Genomic DNA, 14,275 nt, shown 5'->3' on the forward strand with positions numbered 1-14,275 from the left:
TCTCTACTCTAAAACAAATCAACACAAGTATGGCAAGTAGCAACTGACACCCAGCTGCAACATCAGGGAGACAGTAGAGAAAAACAGGAACTGTGGCATCCAGAATGTATGTACCCATTTAAAGGGGCTGCTAGCTCAGCTCCACCTGACTGCTGTCTCCCTGCCTAATTTTTTTTTTTTAATATGTTTATTTTCGGGAGAGTGCAAGCAAGGGAGGGGCAGAGAAAGGGGGACAAAGGATCCGAAGAGGGCTCTGCACTGACAGGCTGACAGCAGTGAGCCTGATGTGGGGCTCGAACTCAAGAAATGTGACATCATGACCTGAGCCGAAGTCAGGCACTCAACCAACTGACCCACCCACGTGTCCCCAGACATCCTAATTTTCAACAGAAGTCAGAATCCAGATTTTTATATGAAATCTCCCAATTTTTAAAAAATATTTTCTTTTCACATTTTTTAAATTTATCTATTTATTTTGAGAGAGCAACCGAGCGCAAGTGGGGAGAAGGGCAGAGACAGAGGGGGACAGAGGATCCGAAGTGGGCTCCGTGCTGACAGCAGTGAGCCCGATGCGGGGATCGGAGTCACGAACCCTGAGATCATAGCCTGTGCTGAAGTCAGATGCTTAACCCACTGAGCCACCCAGGTGCCCCTTCCCTCTGAATTCTAATAACCTTGTTGGGTAGGTACTATTATTCTCCCCACTTGACATATGAGGCCACTGAGGTTCAGAGAAGTGAAGTGACTTGCCACAGTCACACAGCTGGGAAGGGGCAGAGTCAGGATTCAAACCTAGCTCTGCTTAATGTCAAAATCTGTGGGACTCTGGATGCTCAGGACAGACCCTCTTTACACTTCATTCTCCCAGCATCTTGGAGGTCTATGAGGGACTCTGGGGTCCTGGAGCAGCTCTGTTGTCAACTTAGCAAGGCCCTTGAGCAAGGGCCTTCCCCTTTCTAGGCCTCAGTCATCCCATCTGTCTACCTAGGAGGGATTTAGTTATTATGGTCCAGCTTCCTCCCTTGCAGTCCAACTGTGCATCAATTAAATATTAGGACTTGGGACGCCCGGGTGGCTCAGTCGGTTAAGCGGCCGACTTCGGCTCAGGTCACGATCTCACGGTCTGGGAGTTCGAGCCCCGCGTCGGACTCTGTGCTGACAGCTCAGAGCCTGGAGCCTGTTTCAGATTCTGTGTCTCCCTCTCTCTCTGACCCTCCCCCGTTCATGCTCTGTCTCTCTCTGTCTCAAAAATAAATAAACGTTAAAAAAAAATTTTTTTTTTTAATTTAAAAAAAATTAAAAAAATAAATAAATATTAGGACTTGATATTTTCCTCGTTCTTTTTTTTAATGTTTATTTATTTACTTCGAGAAAGAGAGAGAGCGAGAGAGCAGGGGAGGGGCTGAGAGAGAGCAGGGAGAGAGAATCCCAAACAGGCTCCACGCTGATAATGACATGAGGCTCGAACCCACTAATTGTGAGATTATGACCTGAGCGGAAACCAAGAGTTAGATGCATAGCCGACTGAGCCACCCAGGTGCCCCAATATGTCCCTTGGTCTGTGGCCTGGCTCTGCCACTTACTGTTGTGTGATTTGGAGCTGCTTAACCTCCCTGTGCCTTTTGCCTCATCTCGGCCATAAAATGGAATTAGAAGTAGCACCCACCTCAAAGTGCTTAGGACATGTCAGGCATGGCACAGGTACCTAGTCAACATTAGTCTTCACGATTATTGGTAAATGTTCACGTGTGTGTATACTGATAGGCAGAGACAGAAATATAACTTAAACAGTTGTATTAGGATGGAGATGTGATTTTTAACATTTTAATGTCACGATTGTTAAAAATGTTTAATGTCTCCCATGACTCCTCCACTTTGTAGAGAATAAAATCCAAATTCTTTAACCAAGAGTATCTCTGATTCGACATCAACTCCTATTTCAATAGAGCAAAGTGGCTAACAGCACATGGAGGCAGGCCATTCCTGCCTGAATCCCAGCTCTGTGACTGACTAGCTGTGTGAACTTGGGCGAGGAGCTCTGTGTCTGTTTCCTCATTTGTAAAATAAGTTACAATTTCCACCCGATGGGGCTGAAGTGCTGTGTATCTATCATGTGGAAGTGTCCATCAGGTGGAAGCTTGAAGCATATTAGCAATTGTCATGATCTACCTACTACCGCTAAATCTCTGGCCACCCTGGACCTTGCATTAGCCCCAGAATTATACCTCGAAGGCTTTGCTCATGGCTCACTCTCCCTGGCATGCCTTCCCCCCTTTATCCATCCATCAAAACATTTTGTGTCAAGGACCAGCTCAAATGTGACCTCCCCTGGACAGATCTTCAGTCCTCGCCAGTCCTTCCTCTGGCCCTGAAGGCTGGGTGGGCTTACAGTTCTCACTGCCTCAGCTGTGTGCCACTTCCTCACTTGCTGTTCCTCCTGCATCACACCCTTCCTGAGGGGAAGATGGGCTTGCTCTCAGCTCCAGCCCACAGCCCCAGCACAGATGTCTGAGGGACGTACCAGCCTTCGAGGAAACTGAGTCATCAAACTGAGCCTGACAGCCCTGCCACGCCCCACCCTATCCCTTCTCCAGCCCGTTTCCTCTCCTGTAACTGACCAGTGTGGTCCAGCAGGGTGGTTGCGGATATAAATGAGGAAACACTGGTCAAGGTCCCCTTTCTCTTCCCTGCCTCCCTGATTCACTCCTCCTCTGGACTAGCTGGGGAGGCGGAGAGAGTGCTGGAGGTGGGGGCAACTACAGATTCTAGAGGCCTGCTTGAGATGGACTTCTGGCTCTGATCAGAGCTTCTGATGCAGTAGCGTTTGGGGCAAGGCCCAGGATCCTGCATTTTCAAAAGTGAGTTAAAACCTCTTCCATGGCCATGCTCTGAAATAACCATTCCGGGAGCACCAAACCTCTCCATGGCTAACAGGGCAGCACAGCTGTGTGCAAGGGGCCATGGGACCTCTCAGCCGCCACACACTTTGGAGGAGGGAGTGCTGCCACCCAGGGGCAGAAACTCCCAAGGCTCGGGCCTGAGCCATTGGGTACACATTTTGATAAAAACATTTAATGAGCACTTTTCAAGTGCCAAGCATTATGCCAAGTCCTCTGCACGTTTCATCATACTGGACCCCACGACAGCCCTATGGAGTTGAACTGTCATACCCACCCCCCACTGTACAGGTGAGAAATACAGGGCTCAGAGAGGTAAAGTGACTTACCCAAGGTCACACAGCAAGTGAGCAGCAGTGCTTAGATGTGAAGCCAAAACTGGCTGATAGCTGCACTCTAACAATGACACTTGAGTGCCGCCTAAATGCCTACATCACAGAGTCACCTGGGGGTATCGTAAGGGACTGTGTATGAAAAGGTCCAGCAGATCAGGGCTCTAACAATCTCAGGCCTCCAGAAGAGCAGCTTGACTAAAGGCCACACCAAGACAGCCTGGAGGAGGGGCGGGCAGGACCACCCTGTCTTCTCTCTTAGGTGGGCCGACACCAGCCTGGACCAGCCAGACCCTGGGGGTTGCTCAGCTCGGCCATCTCTCTTCTCTCCACTGCCCTGACCTGGAAGCTGTAGGCAGCCCTGCCTCAGATTCCAGAATGCTTCAGGGCTCTCCAGCAGAATTGGGGCCATGGCAGGCTGGCCACAGGCCAGGGTTTATACATGACACTCCAAAAGGATTTCAGCCCATGGCTCACTTCCGTTGGAAAGAATCTCTAGCTGGCCCCTGACGTCTGGACCCAAAGGTGAGCATGAGGCCAGGCTCTGGGAGCAAACCCCCCGGGTCCATCACTCTGAGGCCTGGATGTACACAGGCACAGCGAGCATGGCACATGGGCCCTCAGTCCCTGCCTGCAGCTCCGCCAGCGCCAGGTTGGAGCCCAGGCTCTCGGCATGCCCAGGCACTACCAGCTCAGGCTCGCCACCCACCGTGCCACCCACTACGATGGACAGCACTGCATCTGGCTCTGAGAAGGGCGGCTTGCCTGGGGCAGCCTCCGGCACAGGCCCAGCCCCTGTGTCTTTCAGTTCCTCCAGCCCCAGCGGGTCAGACAGGGGGGTCACCACCTTGCGCCCACCACTGCTGCCGCTGCGGGGGGCCGCCCTCCTCCGGGAGGGCCGCCGTGCTTGCAGGTCCTTGTCCTTTTGGGGGCCAAGGCGGCAGCGGTGATCCTTGAGGTATTTGTGTCGGGAAAAGCCCTTGGCACAGCCAGCACAGCGGAACTTGTAGTTGCCCGTGTGGGCGCGCTGGTGCTCCGCGAGGTGGGCACGGCGGCTGAAGGACTTGCTGCACAGGGCGCACTTGTGGAGCTTCATGCCTGGGGTGGGGGGAGGGGGGCAAAGTCAGAGAGAGGCACTCAGACCCCTTATTTTGCAACCGCACCTCTGCACTTGGAATAAAACCCAGTCTCTCGGCTTGTCCTCTGAGCGCGTGCGTGATCTGGGCCCTGCTCCCTGCCAGTCTCATCTCCCCACTTCTCCCAGCTGAGCGTGTGTGCGATCTGGGCCCCTGCTCTCCTGTCAGTCTCATGTCCCCGCTTCTTCCAGTCACTGACTTGCGGCCAGCCACACATGCCTTCCTCAGGGCACTGAGCTGGCTCCTGCCTCTGGGCCTTTGCACTTGCTGCTTCCCTCTGCCTGGAATAGGATGTTCAGCCCCCAAACCTTAGCTAACTTAGCCAGGTCACCATCATCTCTTTCCTCTCTGGTCCGTCTCACCCTGGCCCCCTCAGACCATCCCCACAGGGCAGCTAGAAATGGCTTCATGAAATACACAGAGGATTGTGACATTCTCTGCTCTGACCCTTCCAGTGATTTGCCAAGTTCCCCACAAAGCCCTGTGCAGTCTGACTACTCCCTTCACCTCTCAGCCCCATTCCCTCCTTCCCCCCACTTGTTCTCTGAGCTCCATACTCCCACTCACCTCTCCTGGTCTTAAACACCCCCAGTCCTTTCTCTGCCTCAAGATTTTGGACTTGTTCCCTCCTTCTGGAAGCTATTTCCTGGCTTTTCTCATCCCTTAAGACAGCTCTCATGTCACCTCCTCCAGGAGACTGTCCCTGATACCTGCCTCATATCTTTCTCTGCCCCCTCACTGTTTATTCCTGTCTTTGTAGTCTGCATACTTCTCTGTAACATACTTATTTGTTTGTTGTTCATTTTCAATCTTTGCCACTGAATGCTAAGCTTCCCCAGGAGGGCAGGGTGGGGATCTGCCCATCTGATTCCCCCATGTCACCTCCAGAGTCTGACATGTGATAAGTTCTCAATAGTCACTCACTCAATGAATCACTGGTGCCTCCGTATCCACCATGAAGGCAAGTCCAGCCCACACTCAGCCTGAGCCATGCTCTCCTCAGCCTCCCTCGGATGAAGGCTCAGAGAGGGGCAGAGACTTGCATGAGGCAACACAGCAGGACAGTGGTAGTGCTAAACATCAAACTCAGGCCATCTGTGTGCAAAGTGCTCAAATCTACGCTCTCAGTTTTCAAACTATCTTTAGCAACTAAATCCTTTCTTTAAACCCATGATTCTTAACCAGGGGCAATTTTACCGTCCAGGAGACTTTTGTCCCCTGGAGACATTTGTGGTTGTCCTAACTGTAGGGAAGAAGCCACTGACATCTAGAGGGTAGAGGCTAGTATATTGCTAAACATCCTATAATGCACATGGCAGCCCCCTCATACAGCATCAGCCAGTACAAAATATCAATAGTGCCAAGAAACCATGTTCTAGCTCAAACGGTATGTGGAAAGACAGCCAAGCTGCTCTGGGGATGCAGCAGCACCCAAGGAAGAGCCATGGAGCCCCTGGGAAACCAAGGAGCGGGGTGAAGACCTTTGCTCCACACCCCACCTGCCCCGCTCTGCTGAGGGTACCAAGGAGCCTTCCTGGCCGTGTCTTGGAGCCAGCTGGAATCTGATCTCCCTCCACACCTGATCCACACCTCTATCACACTGGGCAACTCTCTGATTTATGAGCTATCTCCTCTTAGGTCAGCTTCCCCTCAGCCCAGGGGAGTGTATCTGACTCACCTCTGTAGGACCCTGAGGTCCCTAATGCAGGCCTGGTTCATGGCTCACACGAGCAAAAGTCTGTTGGCTGGAATATACCAGGCAGTGATTAAAAGCCACATGGGAGGGGCGCCTGGGTGGCTCAGTCGGTTAAGCAGCCGACTTCGGCTCAGGTCATGATCTCACGGTCTGTGAGTTCGAGCCCCACGTTGGGCTCTGTGCTGACAGCTCAGAGCCTGGAGCCTGTTTCAGATTCTGTGTCTCCTTCTCTCTGATCCTCCCCTGCCCTCCCCTGTTCATGCTCTGTCTCTCCCTGTCTCAAAAATAAATAAAACGTTAAAAAAAAAAAAATCCACATGGGATGTGCCTGCTGTTTCCAGAGGGCCTGCCCCAGGGACTTTGAGCTGAACCAGACCCTGTTGATAGGTCCAGGAGTCACTTACCAGAGTGGGAGAGGATATGAGCCTTCAGTTTGTCCGGCCGATTGAACTCTTTACTGCAGCCCGTGTGTGTCCTAGAACCCAAAACCACTGGTCAGAGGAATCTCACCAAACTCAGGACTCTCTTGCTGGCCTCTGTGCTAGTGCAGGGCATGAGGGACTTCCTGTTTACCCAAAGGGCCAGGCTGGGAAGCAGAGTGGGGAATAGGTAGGCAGGCCAGGCCCACAGCAGGAAAAAGGAGAGAGGGCCTTCAGAAACTCAGCCCTGACGTTTTTGTGTCCCACTGCTGGGTAAAGCTGCCCCTCCCACTCATGCCAGTTTCTACTCACGAGAAGGGGCATTTATATTTCTTGAATGGCTCATGGATCAACATGTGTCTCTTCAGTTTGTCCTTACGGTTGAACGCAGACTCGCACACTGAGCATTTGTAGGGCTTCTCACCTGTAGAAGACACAGATGGAGGCGGGGGAGGGAGTCCCATGAGATGGAGTCCGAATATGGGGCACACTAGAGGGTAGCAGCTCCTCTAAAGTGGCCTGGGAGAAAACAGCCTTTCCCATTCCTCATGACTTTGTTTTTCCAAGGAGAAGAAGGGAGCTATTTCAGAGAGGGCGGTCAGAAAAGGCTTGGGGCGCCTGGGTGGCTCAGTAAGTTAAATGTCCGATTTTGGCTCAGGTCATGATCTCATGGTTTGTGGGCTTGAGCCCCACGTTGGGCTCTGTGCTGACAGCTCAGAGCCTGGAGCCTGCTTTAGATTTTGTGTCTTCCTCTCTGTCTGCCCCTCCCCTGCTCATGCTCTATCTCTGTCTCTCAAAAATAAATAAATAAATAAATAAACATTGAAGTTTAAAAAAAAAAAAGAAAAGAAAAGAAAAGGCCTTTCTGATGAGACAAGAAGGGAGACGTGAGGTAGGAGGGGAGCAAGCCATGATGGAAACCAGAGTCAGGGTCCCAGGCTGAAGGAAAGGTGGGAGTGTGTGGTATGTCTGAAGACAGGGGAGGCCAGTATGGCTGGAACAGAGTAGGGAAGAGAGAATGAGGCAGAAGGGGAGGTTAGCGAGACAGCCTGGCCCAACAGGGAGGGCCTGGAAGGCCTGGGTTTTTACTCTGAGCAAGAGGAGAAGCCACCAGAGTGGCTGAGCAGACGGAGGACCGATCTGACTTAAGAGTTTCACAGTCTCCTTCTAGCTGCATGCAGAAAATACAGTGAAGGGGTGGGGGTGGAGGCATGGGAAGCAGCCAGTACAGGCAACGTCAGGAAAGCAGAATCGGCAGCCTTTGCCAAATGGATTGACTGTGGGGTGTGAGGGGAGGGGTGTCAAGGACGAGTCTAAGGTGGGCCTGAGTGACAGGTGAATGGTTGTGGCATTTACGGAAAGGGGCCCACTGAGGCAGAGAGGGGAATTATACCTTATCTACTGGAATCGTTGTAATGAACTATGAGGTAAGTACTAGATGAGAAAACTGAAGGTCACGGTCTGCACCTAGTGTTTGGGGGAACTAAGATGCCGGCCCAGCAGTGTGATGCGGAGTCCACCCAAGTGGCTCCTCGTCGGCTGCAAAAGAATCTGGTGGGGGGGGGGCAGGAGGGGAGGAAAGCAGCTCTCACCTGACAGCTCTCATCAGGGCTTACAACCTGTCCTGTGGGAAAGGACTGTTACTGGGCTGTCTGGATTGCCTGCCATTATTTCCTCTCTGTTCTCCCTCTGGAATGAATAAAGTACTTTTGAAAAATGCCATCCCGGTGATTAAGGAAATTCTGGTCCTTATAATGGAATGCTCTGCAGTCATTAAAAAGATTAGTGTCCATCTGTGTTTCCTGATCTGGAAAGATCTCCTGGCCATACTGCTAAGTAAGGAAAGAAATTTGTAGAACAGCTTAAGACAAAAAATGAAAAGAAATGTAATCCTCATACTCCCAAACGGCCCTAGCCATAGGTGTTTGTATACACACAGAATATGCAGGGAGAAAGTTGAGGGAGGGTACACACCAAACTACCAGTAACAATTAGGATTTGAAGGGAGAACTTAATATTTTACTTTATGTACTTCTATACTGCTTCATTTATTTTATTTTGTTTTGTTTGAGAGAGAGAGAGACCGAGAGACACAGAGAGAGAGAGAGCGTGTGCATGCAAGTAGTGGAAGGGCAGGAGAAAGGGGGATAAAGGATCTGAAGCAGGCTGTGCGCTGACAGCAGAGAGCCCGATTCGGGGCTTGAACTCACGAACTGTAAAATCATGACGTGAGCTGACGTCAGATGCTTAACCGATCAAGCCACCCAGGTGCCCTTAATACTGCTTCATTTTTAAAATAAGCATATACTTTTGAACAAAAATTTTTTAATGTTTTATTTATTAATGCAGAGAGAGAGAGAGAGAGAGAGAGAGAGAGAGAGAGAGAACACACAGTGGGGAGGGGCAGAGAGAGATGCAGAGAGAATCCCAAGCCGGCTCTACCGCAGCAGGGCAGAGCCCAATATGGGGCTCGATCTCATGAACCTCGAGATCATGACCCAACCCTAAATCAAGAGTCAGATGCTTAACCCAATGAGCTACCCAGGTGCCCCTTGCATAATAATTTTTAAAACTATAAACAGAGTAATTTGGTAATATCTACCAAAATTACCAATGCATACACTTTTTAAGGTTTGTTATTTAAAAAAAAGTTTTTATTTATTTACTTATTTATTTTAAATGTTTATTTTTGAGAGAGAGAGGAAGAGAGCACAAGTTGGGGAGGGACAGAGAGATGGGGGAGACACTGAATCTGAAGTTCTGAGCTTCAGCAACTAGCCTGAATCTGAAGCTGACAGGCTCCGAGCTGTCAGCAACCAGCCTGATGCGGGGCTCGAACTCACGAACCATGAGATCATGATGTGAGCCGAAGTCGGACGCTTAACCGACTGAGCCACTGCACTGACAGCCATGAGTTCTGCTTGGAATTCTCTCTCTTTACCTCTCTCTTTCTCCCTTGTGCTTTCTCTCAAAAATAATAAATATATAAACTTAATAAAAAAAGTTAAAAAAAAAAATGTCAATGTGTCTCAACTGGGGAGCCAAGAAGAGGGGGTTGGGTGGGAATTCTGTAGTTAGAACAGGACCCCCACCCCTAGGGGCTCAGAATGGCCTGAGTGAGCTGTTGGGGGCAGAGCCAAGAGTCCTCCCCACCAGCCTACAGAGATTCAGCTCTACCTTAGTGTTGGTGGGAACCCTTTGTTCACTTGCGAGGGCAGGTGGGTAGGGGGCCAGAAAGGAGATGGGGAGGGGGATGAAGAGAGAGTGGGGGACGGACAAGACGGGGAGGGAGAAGAAGGCTGGAGAAAGACAGGGGCAAAGGCTAGAGGGGGGTGGGAAAGGGAAGAGAGAGGGAGGGGGGCTGGGCAGGAGTTGATGGGGGGCAGGGCACTCACCTGAGTGGATGTGAGCATGCAGTTTGAGGTAGTGCTCTCGCCGGAAGAACTTCTTGCACACCTGGCACTTGAACCTGCCCCCACTGCCGTGGGTGGGCAGATGACGCCGTAGGTAGCGCTCACAAGGAAACACCTGGCAGAAGAGACGAGTTGGCGTTAGGTCTGACTCACTAACCCTCACCACCTCCTGAGCTCAAGGGGCCCCTCATTCCCAGCAGTTGTGGAAACCATTCTCCCACCAGGCTCAGGGCCCAGTGTCAGGCTTAGAACCTCATGACTCCCACTACTCACCCACAATGCATGTTCTGAGCTTCTGCCATGCTATTTTTTCTACCCAGAGGGCCTTTCTCTCTTAGCCTGACAAATTTTTATTTATCCTTCAAGACCCAACTCAGGTGTCACTGCTTCTGTGAAGCCCTCTCTGACATTTCTTTTTTTTTTTTTTTTTTTTTTAAATGTGCAGATCTTTTTTTTTTTTTTCAACGTTTATTTATTTTTGGGACAGAGAGAGACAGAGCATGAACGGGGGAGGGGCAGAGAGAGAGGGAGACACAGAATCGGAAACAGGCTCCAGGCTCTGAGCCATCAGCCCAGAGCCTGACGCGGGGCTCGAACTCCCAGACCGCGAGATCGTGACCTGGCTGAAGTCGGACGCTTAACCGACTGCGCCACCCAGGCGCCCCCCTCTCTGACTTTTCAATGCCGTGCCAGGCAAAACAAATCCTGCCCTTGAACGTTCATCTATATTTATTTGTTTACCATCTGTTTATCTGTTTGTGTTTAAAACATTTTTTTTTAACATTTATTCATTTTTGAGAGTGAGAGAGACAGAGCATGAGCGGGGGAGGGGCAGAGAGAGACGGAGACACAGAATCCGAAGCAGGCTCCAGCCTCAGAGCTGTCAACACAGGGCCTGACATGGGGCTTGAACTCACGGACTGTGAGATCATGACCTGAGCTGAAGTCGGATGCTTAACCGACTGAGCCACCCAGGCGCCCCTGTTTATGTATTGTTTTTTAAGAAAACTCTATCCCCAATGTGGGGCTCAAACTCATGACCCCCAGATCAAGAGTTGCATGCTCTACTGCCTGAGCCAGCCAAGCATCCCTGTTCATCTACATTTTTTAAAATGCTTATTTATTTTGAGTGAGAGAGAGAGAAAGAGCGCGTGCACACACACATGGGTGCATGAGTGGGGGAGGGGCAGGGGGAGAGGGAGAAAGAGAGAATCCCGAGCAGGCTGTGCACTCAGCACAGAGCCTGACATGGGGCTTGAATCCACTAACTGTGAGATCATGACCTGAGCCTAAATCAAGAGCTGGATGCTTAACTGACTGAATCACCCAGGCGCCTCCATCTACATTTTTAAAGTCGCCATCTAACCCATCTAACCCTGAATTATAACCCTTGGCTTTTATGAGATCTCTAAGAGGGCAGAGGAACTTTCATTTCCCAGCACAGGGCCTGTATGAAATGACTTACGTGAAAAAGAAAAAATGAAAAGATGAGTAAGTAACTGAAGAAATGAATGAAAAGGTAAGGAAGAGCCAGAAACCATGGAAGTCAAAATCTCCTTCCTCTCCAGCCATAGGAAGGATATTCATTCATTTTTTTCATTCGTTACAGAGAAGTAGTCAAGGTTACAGACTCAACTACTTAGTAGCCCCACCATTTCCTAGCTAGGTGATCTTTCTGTAACTTGGTTTCCCCATCTGTAAAATGGGAATAGTAATAGTATGCCTCCTAGAGTTAAATGACTCAATTCAGATAAAATGCTCAGGACAGCATGTGGCACATGGTTCTTTTTCAATTCATGATACTTTTATTTGGAACACAAATTCCAAAGCCCCGAATTAGGCTATATACATAATCAGAAACATCTACAATGAGGCTGAAGTGAAACGAGGGCTGTCCTGGGAAATCTGCTGTGTAAGGCTGTAAGAAAATGAGTAGAATAAAGAAACCAGTTAAAATTTTATTTATTTATTTAAGTTTATTTATTTTGAGAGAGAGAGAAAGTGCAGAGAGAGAGAGAGGGAGAGAGAGAATCCCAAGCAAGCTCCCCACCATCAGCGCAGAGCCCAATGTGGGTCTTGAAGCCACAAACTGTGAGATTATGACCTGAGCCAAAGTCAACAGTTGGATGCTCAACTGACTGAGCCACCCAGGCACCCCAACAGAAACCAGTTAAACACACTAGGGGGACGCAATCAGCAAAATCCAGACTTTGGGAAACTCCACAAGACCAATGGCCCAGTTTCTTCAACAAATAAATTAAAAGGGGGGAAAAAAAGGAGCACTTGTGGGAGAAACTGTTAATAGAAATTTTGGTTATATCAACCAATTGGAGTATGTGAGTCTGATTCAAACAAATAAACCTTATAAAAATTATGATGCTTCGGGGTGCCTAGGTGGCTCAGTCAGTTAAGTGTCTGACTCTTGATTTTGGCTCAGGTCATGATCTCATGATTTCATGAGTTTGAGCCCCACATCGGGCTCTGCACTGACAGTTCGGAGCCTGCTTGAGATTCTCTCTGTCTCCACCCCTCCCCCACTAGGACCCTATCTCTCTCAAAATAAATACATAAACTTAAAAAAAAAAAAAAGATTCTCTCTCTCCCTCTCTCTCTCTCTGCCCCTCCCCAACCCTGCGCACAGGCAGGTGCGTGCACTCTCTCAAAAATAAATAAATAAACATTTTCTAAAAACTACGATGTTTCTGAGACACTCAGAAATCGGAACACTGCCTGGCTAGCTGATGACACTAAAGGACAGGCTTCAGTGATGGTTTTCACATTCACTGAAAAGAAGAACCAATGATAACAAGCATGATACATCAGGAAGCTGGAGGCTGCTGTCCTGATGCTGGGTCTGGGCCCAGAAGAGGCCTCACCCCACATTAGCGCAGCCTGGCCCGGCCTGGCCCAGCAGCAGCTCCAGGATGACCATGTGTGCCGTCTAATGGCTAAGATGGGCCAGGCAGGGCCCCTACTCTTCAAAGGTGAAGCGCCTATGGAGACAAGTCCATGGAGACAAGTCTGCGGAGACAAGCCTAGGCTTTGCTGCATGTACTGAGGCGGGAGGGGAGAAGGAGACAGTGAGGTGTTTGCTCTACCACCTCTCAGCCCCAACTGCTGTCCCAGCTGGGAAAGGGCAGTGGTACCCACCTTTTGGCAGTGCGGGCAGGGGAAGTTGTGAGTGGCGGTCTGCAGGTGGTGCTCCAGGGCTTCAGGAGTAGAGTATTTGTTGACACATTTGACACACCTACATGGAAAGGAGCATGAGAGGTGACAGAGCAGTGTGTGGAGGCTGGGCTGGCCCCACAGACACAGGAACCAGCTATTCTCCTCCTCCCAGGGCAAACACTAGGAGGCAAAATTCTACATTTAATTCATTCTCTCTCTTTTTTTTTTTTTTTTTTTTTGAATAGGCTCCACACCCAATTCATGACCTTGAGATCAAGAGTTGCATGCTTGGGGCGCCTGGGTGGCTCAGTCGGTTAGGCGACTGACTTCGGCTCAGGTCATGATCTCACAGTTTGCGAGTCTGAGCCCCGCATCGAGCTCTGTGCTGACAGCTCGGAGCCTGGAGCCTGCTTCAGATTCTGTTCTCCCCCGCTCTCTACCCCTCCCCTGCTCACACTCTGTGTCTCTCTGTCTCTCAATAATAATAAATAAGCGTTAAAAAAAATTAAAGAAAAAAAAAAGAAAGAGTTGCATGCTCTACAGCCAGGCACCCTACAAGTCCTTAAAAATGAAAATCAACAATCAATCAATCAATCAGTCAATCAATAAATAAGACCATGTCACATCCTTGCTTAGGCCCTTCAAGGCTCTAGTGGCTTGACCACTCCTACCTGTCAGACTTCATCTTTCTCCACTGCCCACTTCACTCTGCCCCAGCCACCTTGGCTTCCTTAATATTTGTTGAACACAGGAAACTCTTTCCTACCTCAGGGCCATTTCACCTGCTGTTCCTGACAGCTGGAACACTTTTCCCCAAGTATTCCCTTGGGCAGCACCTTCTTCTCCTTCAGGTCTCACCTCAAATGTCACCTCCTTAGAGATGCCTTCCTTGACCATCCTGTCTCAAGCTGTCCCCTATGGCCCACGCCTGGGCACCCCCAACTACATCACTCAGTTTTGTTTTCTTCTTAGCACTTACTATTTATAATTATTACTTACTTGTTTGCTTACTTGATTAGTATCTGTCTCTTTCACCAGCAATTGGGTTCTAGAGGCAGGGACCATATCTGTCCCGTTCATAACCTGCTTGAAGCACCAGAGACAATCTGTTATATATGAAAGAGTCAGACAGACAAGGGTCCAGGCCTTGCACCTTCCTATTTCTGACCCTCAGTTTCCTCATCCATAAAATGGGGTAGGAATCCCAAATGGGC

At 49.8% G+C, this 14,275-nt stretch overlaps 1 protein-coding gene across 3 annotated transcripts in view; it reads right to left on the reverse strand.

Moving 5' to 3' along the window:
- Positions 1-1,777: 1,777 nt before the first annotated feature.
- The window catches only part of ZNF341 (zinc finger protein 341), a 46,837-nt gene continuing 34,339 nt past the window's right edge, over positions 1,778-14,275 (reverse strand). For all 3 annotated transcript variants that reach the window (XM_023251317.2, XM_045053726.1, XM_023251318.2), the window contains 5 exons: positions 13,044-13,140; positions 9,876-10,008; positions 6,793-6,904; positions 6,466-6,536; positions 1,778-4,327 (listed from right to left, as the gene is read on the reverse strand). In XM_023251317.2, the coding sequence (XP_023107085.1) occupies positions 3,798-4,327; positions 6,466-6,536; positions 6,793-6,904; positions 9,876-10,008; positions 13,044-13,140 (943 nt within the window). In that variant the 3' untranslated portion in view covers positions 1,778-3,797. The remainder of the gene's footprint in view (positions 4,328-6,465; positions 6,537-6,792; positions 6,905-9,875; positions 10,009-13,043; positions 13,141-14,275) is intronic.

Source organism: Felis catus, chromosome A3 (genome assembly GCF_018350175.1).
Source record: "Felis catus isolate Fca126 chromosome A3, F.catus_Fca126_mat1.0, whole genome shotgun sequence".
Taxonomy (NCBI): domain Eukaryota; kingdom Metazoa; phylum Chordata; class Mammalia; order Carnivora; family Felidae; genus Felis; species Felis catus.